Source organism: Electrophorus electricus, chromosome 9, assembly GCF_013358815.1.
Source record: "Electrophorus electricus isolate fEleEle1 chromosome 9, fEleEle1.pri, whole genome shotgun sequence".
Classification (NCBI taxonomy): Eukaryota; Metazoa; Chordata; class Actinopteri; order Gymnotiformes; family Gymnotidae; genus Electrophorus; species Electrophorus electricus.
This window is the reverse complement of record NC_049543.1, coordinates 3,391,194-3,405,442: the sequence shown is the minus strand read 5'-3', so window position 1 is coordinate 3,405,442 and position 14,249 is coordinate 3,391,194. Positions and strand designations below refer to the sequence as shown.

At 46.5% G+C, this 14,249-nt stretch overlaps 1 protein-coding gene across 10 annotated transcripts in view; it reads left to right on the top strand.

Moving 5' to 3' along the window:
- The window catches only part of mctp1a (multiple C2 domains, transmembrane 1a), a 114,454-nt gene that overhangs the window by 42,013 nt on the left and 58,192 nt on the right, over positions 1 to 14,249 (top strand). For all 10 annotated transcript variants that reach the window (XR_003410367.2, XM_035529707.1, XM_035529705.1 and 7 more), the window contains exon 2: positions 5,594 to 5,711. Coding sequence is in view for 9 of the 10 variants with exons in the window: in XM_035529707.1 (XP_035385600.1) it covers positions 5,594 to 5,711 (118 nt within the window). In the remaining variant the exon portion in view is untranslated. The remainder of the gene's footprint in view (positions 1 to 5,593; positions 5,712 to 14,249) is intronic.

The window sequence follows — 14,249 nt, the reverse complement described above, 5'->3', positions numbered from 1 at the left end:
TAAAAAGGTTTAAATGAGGCTGGCACCTAGAAAGTCATGCCAGAGCAAATGTTATGATGCAGTTTTAATTAACTGGAATGATTTGCTAATAAAAGGCCAAGAATATATACCAGTGATCAGTGGCGTGGGGAGATTAATGACTGAACTGAGGCCAGTCTCTCTAAGGAGTCTCACAAGGTCCACAGACTCACGCTTTCTTGTGGAGAGTTATTAACAAAAAATAAAGAAGAACTGAGTAAAGGTGCAGCCGTCTAAGGTTATAGCTTTGCTACATGTATTGACACTTTCCTCTATGAACACAATGAATGGGAGTTGTGGCTGAATGCTTTGTTTCAGACCATGATGACTTGATTTCAGAGCTTATCAAATTACTTTTTCGATCATCTAAGGGATTTCATATCATCACTAACGTAGGATCCATTATTGGTCTGTCGTTTTTTCGCTAGGAGAAAATTGGAGGCCTACTCAGATATTGATATCAACTAACTTGGAGTGGAAGAACTTGAATGGTTATATTTTAAGTTGAGTTTAGGTAGTCACTTTATTACATGTATGTGCATTTCTAAACTGGACTGTTGTATGGCAGTGGCACCTCTCCCAGGTCCTAGCGCCCCTTTTTCGCAGTATACTGTGAATTTGGAGAAACAACGGCACGGACACAATGATTAAGATGGAATGAATGAGAACTATTGACGATTTAAATGAATAATGCATACTTATTTGTGGGGGGCTAAAGAATATTTAAAAACAGGCCTAATGACATCCATGGGTCTACCCGATGAAATAAGTCTTGCAAATGTACATGCAGGCTAGCAGTGCCTGAAGATGAGGCTGCCGCAGTGAGTGTGTGTATTTTATGTAAATTATGGATATAAAACCTCTATTAAATTATGCTAGCTACTGATGTGTAACTTTTAGTTTTACCAAACTGTCCTCTAAACTGGAGTGTGGCGAGACTGCACTTGTTTTTTTGTAATCAGGTTCATTAAGAACCCCTGATATTTGTGACGGTCTGAGCACCGCAGGGTGAGGAGCAGGATGCAGAAGCCTCTCGATGATTTAAAAAAAAAAATGAAAACGAAACACAGATGACAAATACTAGATGAACAGAATGGCACTCATGTAAACAGACTAGCGAATCGTGAAGACAAGAACAACGTGATACAAAGGATGAACGGGGACATGAACAATGGCCCTCAACGACTCTACAAACACATGGGTTTAAACACACACCCAGATGACACGAAAGGGGGGTGGGTACAAACCAGGGGGCAGTCTCAATAAACGGAAACGCAGGAGCTGCAACAGCTGCAGGCCGTACCACGTGACGTGTGGGAAGGGGAGAGTATGGTTATGATAATACTGGTACTCAGGTTACCAAACTGACTGTTTTAGTACCGCGTCACCCGAGGCTATGTGGTGTGCTTCTCTTTTCTTTTCTTGTACTACATTCCTCTCCAGCAATACAAATGTCTTGGTCCATCTTGGCATGGTGTGAAATGTCCTATTTATTATTGTGTACCCTGCTCTATCCTATTGTATCCTGTGCTATCCTGTCGTGGTCATCATCTCATTGTGATGTTTGTTGCTCTCCGGCTGGTGAAACACACCACCGTCGCCAGCTTCGTACATGATTCCTCTCTGCCAGCATCAGTCTGTTTATCATGCAGAGGCTGTCGCTGTGTGGCTAAAAAGCCTAAAGTGCTTGTGATCCCTGGAGAAGCTCAGAGTGCGGATATTTCTTGGCAAATCAAATTTGCAAATTGCTTTAGTGCAGGAGAAAGAATTCGAGCGTGTTTGGCTCTGTCTAATTAATCGTGTTCAGTCTGTGTGATGTTTTGAGGATAAGGTCTGAGAAGCAGCCACTAGTGATCGGAAGGTTGCTGGTTCAAGCCCCACCACCACCACCATGCTGCCACTGTTGGGCCCCTGCGCAACGCCCATAACCCTCCATTACTCAAGTTGTGTCCAGTCATAATTCTACGTGACTAAAAGCGTCAGCTCAGTGCCGTAAATGTATTCCCATTAAGAAATTAATCGTCCGTCTTCTCAGATGAATCACAGCATTCAGACCTTTGTAAAAAATTCAGATTTGTGCTCATTTAGGCACGCACACTGTGTCGTATACTGTCATACCAGTATAAAGCCCACTACCATGTCAGTGTGGTTGCTGTGATGGGAGATACTGGGCTGGGAGACACCTGGCCAGTCAGTAGGATAAGACTGTTGACACGTTTATAGCGATGAACTTGCTCTGATGGCAAAAGTGGCAAAAAGTGAGTTATAACGTCACCTACGGCTCGCCCAAGTTAGACTCAGTGATGACACGGTTTTGTGACAGCAGCCTCCCATGATTGAAGCAGGCCTTTGACAAGACATTAGCTTATTCATGGCTAGATGTCTTGTGGTTGTTGAAGGCAACAGGAAATGGCATTCACAGAGTGGTTGATATAACACCACCACACCATCTAGAACTGAAAATCACATAACTAATGGTGTGTACCAGTTATAACATTTGTGTGGACGCGTTCTGCTTTTTGAAGTCAAATTTGCATGTTGCTTAAAATATTTCTCTTTGGTGAATCAAGATAGCATCAAACCAATTACTAAAACTACACCATCACCTGTGTTGAAATTGCCACAGTCATCTTCTTTTCAAATGATCCATATTTACCACAGACATCCAGTAACCTGATATCTCTGCGTTGTGGATGAAATTGAGTTGCTTGCATGGTTTGCTAGCTGGACTGATCATGTATCTGTATATTCCTAAGTAATTTTTGACAGTTTATTATTTCTTGTCCATGAGTACCGATGAATAGTGGCTTTTCTGCTGGACTGGATATATTGATTTCATGGATTTGTAATTATGCAGAGACCTCACTAAGCTGAGATGATATACTCAAGTATATTAACCTGTGGTCTTTCATCATATCATATCTAATGTCCTTACTTCAAAATGTTAATGGAACTCCTGCGCTAGTTTGCAAAGCCTGATCCGCCACTTTTAATAAATAGATTTCTGAATGTGCTCCATTTCCCAATCCTTTATGCAATGCAAATTTAAAGCAGAGAGCAGAATCCCCAGTGGTGTTAAAACAGAGGCAATCGACTGCGATTTCCCTCTCAAGAACAGCAAGACCTGGTGCTACAATTAACCTTCCACTCCTGTTGAACGGGTACAGAGGTGCTACATCAAAATCAGCATGTCAGTGACACCTGTGCTGTGCTGCTTTAGCGAACCAGCTCAAAACGGGAACATCCTCTCTAGTACAGAAGGGGAGTAGGCGGCGGTGTACATACTCCTCATCAGGATATCGATATAAATTCAGAGGAGCAGGGAAAGATTTTCACTCTCATTCTCTTTCTCTCTCTCTCTCGCTCTCTTCTTTTTTTCTCCCTCTCTCTCCCTTTCATCTCCTCTGTACAGTAGGCACATTTATGGCACGTTAAATCATCCGCTCTCTCTTATCACCCACAGTTGGTCTGCACGATGCACTTGTGATTTCCTGATAGTGAAACCAGAAGTCAAAATATGGTGCGCGTGTGTGTGTGTGTGTGTTGTGGTGCAGAGTGCACACACTAGTCATCATGCATTTTCTCCAGCAGAGCTGTGAGTTGCACTTTGCAGCAGCAACATTTACTAGCTCACTGTTGCGTAACTGCCATCCCAGGTCTCTCACTGTCAGTCTCAGCCCTACCGATCTCTCTCTCTCTCTCTCTCTCTCTCTCTCTCTGTCTCTCTCTCTCTCTCTCTCTCTCTCTCTCTCTCTCTCTCCCTCTCTCACTCTCTCTCTCTCTCTCTCTCTCTCTCTCTCTCTCACTCTCTCTCTCTCTCTCTCTCTCTCTCTCCCTCTCTCTCTCTCTCTCTCTCTCTCACTCTCTCTCTCTCTCTCTCTCTCACTCTCTCTCTCACTCTCTCTCTCTCTCTCCCTCTCTCTCTCTCACTCTCTCTCTCTCACTCTCTCTCTCTCTCTCTCTCTCTCTCTCTCTCTCTCACTCTCTCTCTCTCTCTCTCTCTCTCTCTCACTCTCTCTCTCTCACTCACTCTCTCTCTCTCTCTCTCTCTCACTCTCTCTCTCTCACTCTCTCTCTCTCACTCTCTCTCTCACTCTCTCTCTCTCTCTCTCTCTCTCACTCTCTCTCTCTCTCTCTCTCACTCTCTCTCTCTCTCTCTCTCTCTCTCTCTCACTCTCTCTCTCTCTCTCTCTCTCTCTCTCACTCTCTCTCTCTCTCTCACTCTCTCTCTCTCTCTCTCTCACTCTCTCTCTCTCTCTCACTCTCTCTCTCACTCTCTCTCTCTCTCCCTCTCTCTCTCTCTCTCTCTCTCTCTCCCTCTCTCTCTCTCACTCTCTCTCTCTCACTCTCTCTCTCTCTCTCTCTCACTCTCTCTCTCTCTCTCTCTCACTCTCTCTCTCTCTCTCTCACTCTCTCTCTCTCTCTCTCTCTCTCTCTCTCACTCTCTCTCTCTCTCTCTCTCTCTCACTCTCTCTCTCTCTCTCTCTCACTCTCTCTCTCACTCTCTCTCTCTCTCTCCCTCTCTCTCTCTCTCTCTCTCTCTCTCTCACTCTCTCTCTCTCTCTCTCACTCACACACACACACACACAGAAAATGTTGTAGGACTTTGGGGTTTATTTTCAACTGATTTGTGTGGGCAGTAATTAGCTCTTTGCGAGGTTCACAGTGTTCTCGTGGTAATAAGAATATTTTAACTTTGTGGGAACATTTACTTTGTTGCAAAAGTGCAGCTGCTGTTTGGAAAGCTAACAGAATCAATAGACTTCCTTTTTTTCAGTGATCTTAAGGTGATGGTTATCTTTAGGTGTCGGCATTGCATCATTTACTAACAATTATTCTCAGGCTCCACTGCAATTATATATTCAGTGCCAGTGGCACATCGATGTAACTGAAATGTACATTTGTTAAAAATTAGACTCTATCTTGCGTGCATCCTACAACAACGGGGAAGGAGATTTAAACAAAGGCTTTTCTCAATTCTCTCTCTCGTTTCAATTATCAGCACATAGATGCAGATTTCTGGCATTCATATTCTAGTGCACGTTTGTCTTAAGTGGTTGAAAAGAATTGAACCTTTGTTTCAGTGATGCAGCTTCTAATTTTGCAGGCTTATCAGCAGAGATGCAGTGCACTAGGAGAATCACTGTCTTAGCTGTTCCTGTGTCTGATATCTCTGCTGGTATCAGACTCTTACATTTCCACCGACAACCACACAGAAGCTGCGCTGTATAAGCTCTCTCTAATGTTCCAGTGCCATCTGTGCCTCCCAAAGCGGACAGACCTGCGTAATAGGCCAGGCTATATCTAGTTATCTAACCAGGTGAGGAGCGATAACTGGTTTACAGCGAACACAGTGCTCCATTGAACAGGATCTTAGAGGTGAGGAAATGTGTGCAAGCGTGTTTCCTCTTAACTGTAAAGCAATTTTATGCCAGATCGACATGGCTAATTTCACAGTCAGGTTTGCAGAGGTGAGTGTGACAGTTTAAGCAGGCCCCTGTGCGTGTTGTGTGCCATGTGCATGCTAGGCTGGTGGCTAGGACTCACTGATCTGCCCTCTGTCACCCTTCCACAGGGCATCAACACCGTGGGGCCCAGCAATGTGGATCTGCCCGGCCCCTTCAAGCCCGGGATGTACGAGCTGGAGATTGTGCTGAGGAAGGGCAATAATCTGGCCATCCGGGACAGGCGAGGTAGGGGCTCCCAGCAACTTCACACTCCAGATTGGGCCTGCAGATAAATGAGTGGACTGCTCACCTGTAATAGACGACACACTGGGAAACCGACTAATGCATATTAAGATTACTGGATTATCCTATATGCTAAAATACAAAGAGGAATTTTTAAAATAACTAATCAACTAATCATTGCTTTGAAAATATTTTCACACACACACACACACACACACATATACACACACACACACACGCACGCACACACACACACATACATACTCACTCACACACACACACTCACACACACACACACACATACATACATACACATACACACACTCACACACACACACACACACACACACACACACACACACACACACACACACACACACACACACATACACACACACATACATACACTCACTCACACACACACATACACACACACACACACATATACACACACATACACACACACACACACACACACACACACACACAGACACACATACACACACACACGCACACACATATACACACACACACATACACACACACACACACACACACACACACACACACACACATACAAAAAACATTTTCTTTCTCAAGCCATGTGTAACTGAATGATTCAATAAGTCATAATTTTCTATCCATCTGTTCAAAGAAGTGTGTTTACTATACAATTAATCAATGACTTTTACCTCCGCTGCCACCAGATCCAATTAGCCATGTCCATTTAAACATATCAAATTAGCCATATCCTGTTGGCGTTCATTCAGTCCAATAGATTAATAAAAAATGGATGATACTCTACACCATTAGCTGCCCCTATTGCTGGAGCATCTCCTGACCCGGGCATGGGTCAGATCCAGCTGCTCAGAAGCATGACTGTTGCTGGCAGCTTCAACATCAGCTTCCAAGACTGCCACAACACCAGGTCTGAAAGGCAAAGCGCTCCCTGCCTCGCCTCGTCCTGGCTCTGGGTTTGAGTGGCAGAGGAGTCCTGCCTCAGGGCTTTCCTCATGTCAGGGAATGGGAATGGGAATGGGAAAAGGATGTAAGTAATGGTTGCCATGGTTATATGAGAACATCGCACCATGGCGGTTGCAGGAACATGGGCAGTTTTGAAAGGCCATGTCGCTTTTCCACCACAGTTGCCATTGGCTGTGATGTATTAAGAGAAACGTGATGAGGTGAACTCTGGTCAGGCCCTGGTCCTCCTCTTTTGTCGTCAGATGTTCAGCACGAAGTTCACCCTGCCCTCTTGTTTACTGACACTATTACAGCACGTGGTAGTGGTTTATAGAGGTGTGCAGTTTAAGAGGGCCCCCATGGTTTGTGTGTGTGTGTGTGGGGGGGGTTAACATGTCTGTGTATGTATGTTTTTCCAGTGTCCTTCATGACATCTGGCTTTGTGTGTGTGTGTGTGTGTGTGTGTGCGTGTGTGTGTATATGTGTGTGTCTGTGAAACAGAGACAGAGAGACAGAAAAAAACGTAGCCAACTTACAGTTTGCTGTTTCCAGCTCCATTTTCCTACAGCCTCTGAAAGTTCCTGATAACAGTCCCTCCTTCCATCTGCCTCAGAAGTGAGACAACTACCTCACAGGACAGGCAGCTGCCTCATAGGAGAGGCAGTCGCCTCACGGGAGAGATAGCAGCCTGACAGGAAAGACAGCTACTTTATGGAGAATTATGGAGTCCAGGTTGTTCTACAAGAGTTTGACACAGTCTTGTTTTACCTTCAGACCAGTGTATATGTATGGGTGCTCTAAAACACACACGCACACACACACACACACACGCACGCACGCACGCACACACACACACACGCACACACACACACGCACACACACACACGCGCGCGCGCGCACACACACACACACACAACTCGCACGCATGCGCGCACGCACGCGCACACACACACACACACACACACACGCACACACACACGCGCGCGCGCGCACACACACACACACACACACACACACACACACACACACAACTCTTGGATGACCGCTGATAGAATGATCTGGTAGAGCTGTGTGTGTAGCACTGTAAAACTGTGTGTAAGTTCATATCTATGCAGCAGGTATTAATCAAAGAGAAGCAACTTAGAACAGTGTGACCTGCACACACATCCAAACCCATGCAGACAGTTTCACGAAGGTTTTTGTCACAAATGAATGACACACGGTTTTCTCTACAGGGATGCATTAACAAATGCATATCTGTAACAGTTGCTGAATGCTTTGGTTATGCTAATGTATTTATTATTCGTAATTAAGTAGGCTGAGTAAGTCTTTGTTTATTAAGTAATTTCATGCTAATGTCTTTGGACAGCTGTACCAAAGTGATGTATAAATCACAATCAGATAGCAACTCTGACTGCGCACGGTCTCGCGGTGTAGCCTGTAGGGTGTTGAATCTGTCCATGTTGTTGTTTGAGAAGGGAAACGGCGGCTGGACGGTGAAGCCGCGGCTGTGTTTAGACAGCTGATGCCACGTCTTGTCTGTTGTCACTCTCTGTTCTTCTTGCTTCTAATATTTCACCATCAACACATGCTAAAGAGAAACTGATAGGTGTGCATGTGCATGCACGTGCGCACGCGCGCACATGTGTGTGTGTGTGTGTGTGTGTGTCACTGGAATAATACAGGACAACATAATTACAGACTCTAATGAAAGTGTAATAGTCTAGTAAGTACGGTTGGCCCTTGACATTTAACAAAGAAAATCACTATGAGCACTCAAGCTGTTCACGTGGGCGTCAGAGTTCTAAGACTGCGGATCCTTCGTGATCGCAGGAGGGACACGGCTGAACCTGACGGGCCCTGTATCACTGGTGCCATTACCGAGCCTTTAGTGGGTCTGAGCTAAGCGTGTGTGCAGTGCTAGGGCAAGCATCAGCCTGCACACTGAGTGAACGGAATAGAACATTTTAGCTTAATTATGACTCAGCGTACATTATTCAGTGACTTTTAATAGCTTCCGTGGCCGGTTGTGAGTTTTGGGAAGGGTAATTATGAATCTTCGGAGGAGAGTGGTGACGTGAGCTGGTTTCCTCTCTGCCTTCTGTATTGCTTTTTTTCTCAGCTGCATCTTTGCACACTTGTTACTTTCATTCAGAAATAATAGACAATGTGCGACATCCTGCCTTAGCTTGCTCTCATTTCATTCGCCACAGGCATTTCATGGGAACCTGGTTTACTTTGTTTTCCTATAATTTTACACCAGAATTCTCATTGTGCTCAAGTGTTCCTCTTTTTGTGTTATTTCCTGTGTTCTCGGTGAGTCTCCCTCCATTTTGTTATCAGAGCGGTCTCACTGCTTCATCCAGATGCTTCTCAAACATAGGACCCTGGGAACATGCATCTTTATCATGTTAACGTAGCTCGTGTGAGCGAGCCTCTGTCCTCTGGAGGAGACGTAGCCTGTCTCTTAGCTGCGTGACAGAGTCTCGCCTCTCGCCCATTAAGATGCCATCAGAGCTGGCTGGTCCAGAGATGCAGAGACACTTATGTGGGGGGGAGAAAGGCCAGCAGCACGTAGTACTGCGGCTGAGGGGCTGTGTGGATGTCGGGCTGCCCTGTGCTGCTTTGTGGGGGGGGAACTGGGAAAGGTGACAAGCGTGCATCCTCGGCGCGTACACGTGTACACACACACACACACACACACACACACACACACGTTCGTTGTCTGAGCGTGCCTGAGTGAAAACATTTCATTTATATACTCGTGCCATGCAAAATTGATGCGGTGCTGTACCAAGTTTCCAAACCCAGTCTGTCGACAGTTCCACATATATCATCAATAATCAACAGACATTACATTAGTTATTCCATCTGTGCATTCGGATGAAATGGTTTCTGTCGCCATAAAGCTTTGCTTGCATCTCTCAATCAAGGCTCTTATCAGTGCATTACTCGACATATTACTGCAGGATATCCATTTGGATTGAATGAAACTAAATGAAACTTGGATTTCTGCAGCCTGTATTGATTTTCCAAGCATCTTGGATCCAGGGACTTTGGGGATGGGGTGGAGGTTGTGGGAGGAGCCCACAGAAAAATAATCACTTCAGTCTTCTGAAAGATTTGTTTGTCCTGCAAAAATGGAGCCCTGGACCTGACTGGAAGTCCAACTATTACTAATTGAAACAGTATTGCAAACGACTCCTTAAAAGCATCGGATGGTTGTTGTGTTTTATTAAGCTTTTGAGTGGCCATATCTGCCACACTTTTACACTGGTCTTTTAATTCATTATTCAGAAGCCATTAGCTGGGGTTTCCACTGCTAAGTACGGTAATGAGGCCCATTAGACTGAACAGTTGTTTGTGGGGTCTTCTTTAAGGCTGGAATTGTTCTTTAAGGCTGGAATTGTTCTTTAAGGCTGGAATTCTGGGAATGGCAGAAATCTGCAGGCCTTGCAGTAACCAGCCAGGCAGATACACAGCCATATGCTATTGCTTCAGCATTTGGGAGTCATTAGCTCTAAGTGTGTGTGTGTGTGTGTGTGTGTGTGTGTGTGTGTGTGTGTGTGTGTGTGTGTGTGTGTGTGTGCGCCAGGGTCTAGTCTCTTGAGGTTTAAGTACAGATAGTTAGACCGGAGTGCTCTGTGGAACTCCAGCACCCTTGGTTATGGGGCTTTCTTGGAAAAATACAGTACACCATAATATGAATTTGACACTTTAAAATGACCATTACAGCGTCTTTACCCTGCAGATGGGAGGGTCAGTTAGACGGCACATAAGAGAACAACACTTTATTGATTGCAGAAATTGCAAAAACTGTTCCTGTCTCTGTGAGGCATTTCTTGATCGGACACTAGATGTGAGACTGAAAACGCCCACACTTTGATGCTTACATAAAGTGTTCCTGATGGAACTTACTGCAGAAGCTCTCTGCACATTGTCAAAGCTCTCTAATCCTAGATCCACAGAGGCTTCCTTCCACTCACTTGGGATTAGGCTGGCATTCCTTTGTCTAATCCCGAATCGGCTTTAAAGGCAAAATATGCCCACGTTTTGTCTGCAGTAGTGAGGCAGTGGGCGCTGACGGTGGGCTTGGGCTTCTGTGGTGGCTTATTACATAACGCAGTACCATGTTGCCCCCTTGAGGCGATGTAGGGTATAGTACTAAGCCGGTATCGCTAATCAAAGTATGGACAGGCTTGTCTGCATAATGAACACAGCAGGTTTATTCAGACAACACTGCTAATTCCTTTACTGCAGTTGCCTGTGAGAGTAATTCACTTTTGTAACACTTGTGGAAAGATACAGCCACTGAAATAGTGCTACACAGGAGTGTCAAGGCAGAGCAACCGCTCGGATGTCAGAGTAGTGTCTCTGGGAAGAATGGGAAAGTGACATGGCAGTGATGCCGGTGTCAGGCTTGGCTGCTCGCTGGCCCTGAATAGCCCTGACCTGCACCCTGACCTGCACCCTGACCTGCACCCTGACCTGTACTCTGACCTGCACCCTGACCTGCACCCTGACCTGTACTCTGACCTGCACCCTGACCTGCACCCTGACCTGCACCCTGACCTGCACCCTGACCTGCACCCTGACCTGCACCCTGACCTGCACCCTGACCTGCACCCTGACCTGTACTCTGACCTGCACCCTGACCTGCACCCTGACCTGCACCCTGACCTGCACCCTGACCTGCACCCTGACCTGTACTCTGACCTGCACCCTGACCTGCACCCTGACCTGTACTCTGACCTGCACCCTGACCTGCACGCTGACCTGCACCCTGACCTGCACCCTGACCTGCACCCTGACCTGTACTCTGACCTGCACCCTGACCTGCACCCTGACCTGTACTCTGACCTGCACCCTGACCTGCACCCTGACCTGTACTCTGACCTGCACCCTGACCTGCACCCTGACCTGCACCCTGACCTGCACCCTGACCTGCACCCTGACCTGTACTCTGACCTGCACCCTGACCTGCACCCTGACCTGCACCCTGACCTGCACCCTGACCTGCACCCTGACCTGTACTCTGACCTGCACCCTGACCTGCACCCTGACCTGCACCCTGACCTGTACTCTGACCTGCACCCTGACCTGCACCCTGACCTGCACCCTGACCTCAAGTCAACCACAGTAGGGAACGTTTAGACCGAGTGTAGAACTGCTTAAAGGGCAACCAGGAGCAAGAAAATGTGTTTGATTTGGTTCCAGTCTGCAGTGTTCCACGACAATGGTTGGTGAATTAATAGTCATTTAATAATTAACCTATCAAAGAAACTTTTTCCAAAAAGATTTACTGGTTCTCACCTGTAAAGCATTTACATAGGGCACTGGTATCTCAGTGGTCAAGGTACTTAACTTGTAATCGGATAGTTGCTGGTTCAAGCCTCCCCACTGCCAAGTTGCCACTGTTGGGCCCCTGAGCAAGACCCTTAACCCTCAATTGCTCAAGTTGTACTCATAATTGTAAGTTGCTTTGGAGAAGTGTCAGATAAATGGAGATGTACATGTGCTTTTTTATATTATTTTTTTATTATTATTTTTTTTTTACATGTCTACCTTTTGCTAAACTTGCTAATGCTAGCACTTACTAATGCTCATCATGTCAGCATAGAGACAGAAGCGGTGGAACGCTTTCTGCAGTCATTTATGTGCTTATTTATTTGCATATTACCATTATGGATTTACTGCCCCCAACTTTCATGTCCCCAGTGCACAGTGACATTAGAGCTTTAGATCTGTGGCGTGTGTGCAGGATGCCGTTGGTGCATTCATGTGGATAGCCTTTAATTTCATGCTGCCGCTTCTACCAGACAGCCTCTTGTGCTCTGAGGACTGATGGATGTGTAAGGAGAGCGGCCTGGGAGCAGTGAGGGGCGTGTCAGTCAGACTAGGAGGAGGAGGGTCAGTGAGACTAGCCTCCAGTCCACTCCAACTGCTGTAGTGAGCCAGCCTTCAACACACACACACACACACACACACACACACACACACACACACACACACACACACACACACACACACACACACACACACACAGTCCACTCCATCTTCAGGTCCGGTGGATGGGGGTAGGGCTTGGTCAGTTTCTCTGATCAGTGAGTTTTCTGGAGGGGGGAAAACCCTCACTTGCTTGATACCTTGCTGACTCATCCTGCCTGACCACAGCTTGTACTCATTTCAGTCAGCTTAGCAGCTAAGCCGTGGAATCACACTTCCCCCATAATTCTTTGTGGCCGTGCGGCTGCACGCTGGTCCTGCAGACGGCTCGCACTGTGACGCGTGACATACATGTATCACCTGCATGTTCAGCTCTCTTCTTAGTCTCCTCCCTACAGCCATGTGTATCGCTTTCCTGAAAACAAAGCGGAATAATAATCGCTATGTTGTATATGAGTATTTTGAGATACGGTCAGTAAGGGATCAAGTGCTCACCCATGTACTGTCTGAGGAAGGAACAGGGTTGTTCTAGCCTTTCCACATGTATGTTGTTGTATTCTGTAGACTACAAAAGGCAAAATCTGATCCCAGATCATTGATGAAGCTATGCTTTGATCAGCAGGCCCTCCTAAATGAGTAAACGGCTGTTGTCTGAAAGTGAGCGTATTCCGGACTGCGTCTGGCGTGTCATCAGGAGGCTCTTGGGAGGTGTGCGGGGGTCTGTTTGCATACATGCTGAGTCATGCAGTGTCACTAGGCAGAGGGCAAAGGTCAGGCTGAGCACACTGGTCTGAATGTGTGCAAGCATTTTGTTCGCAGTGAGATGGACTAAATTTGCAGAGTTTCAAAATGGAGAGAGTGCAACTGTCAACACCAAAAATAAATTGAGCGAGTAATCCAGGTTTACTTAAAGAAAAAAAGGAGTTGTGTTGGTTCTTGATATTAGAAGAATGTAGAAAGCATTACTGGTTGTACTTGGGTGTCCCTGAATGAAATTACACCACAAGGTGTTGCTGGAAGTTAGCAGAGTTCCACTTTGGACAGTTGAACGAGACAGCACTTCAGCGGTAGACCTGCAGGGTCATGAAGATCTTTCGAGTGCCTGAGGCCTATTAAAGGTGCGAGGCATGTAGTGCACCGTAAGGCCAGTGTGGTGGACAGATCTGATAGGCTGCTCTACCGGCGTCAGTCAGAGCTCCACCAGGCTGAGGGAAGGTAGGATAGCTGAGCTGTGATTGGCTCAGAAGAGCAGGTTGTGGCAGGATAACACACACACACACACACACGCACGCACGCACGCACGCACGCACACACACACACACACCACACACGCACGCACGCACGCACGCACACACGCACACGCACGCGCACACACGCACACGCACACACACGCACGCACGCACGCACGCACACACACACACACACACACACACCACACACACACACGCGCACACTGTGGTTTTCTAAGGTACTCTGTGGTCTGCAGGGATTGTGGAAGGTGATTGGAGTCTGAACTGATAGTACGTGGTTAACTCTCTCATGAACAGTGCTTTGATTCACCCCATGCAGGCCTTTATCCCTTTCTGTGTAACTGAAGGGCTGTGCCTTCCACTGTGGACTGGACTGCAGCTG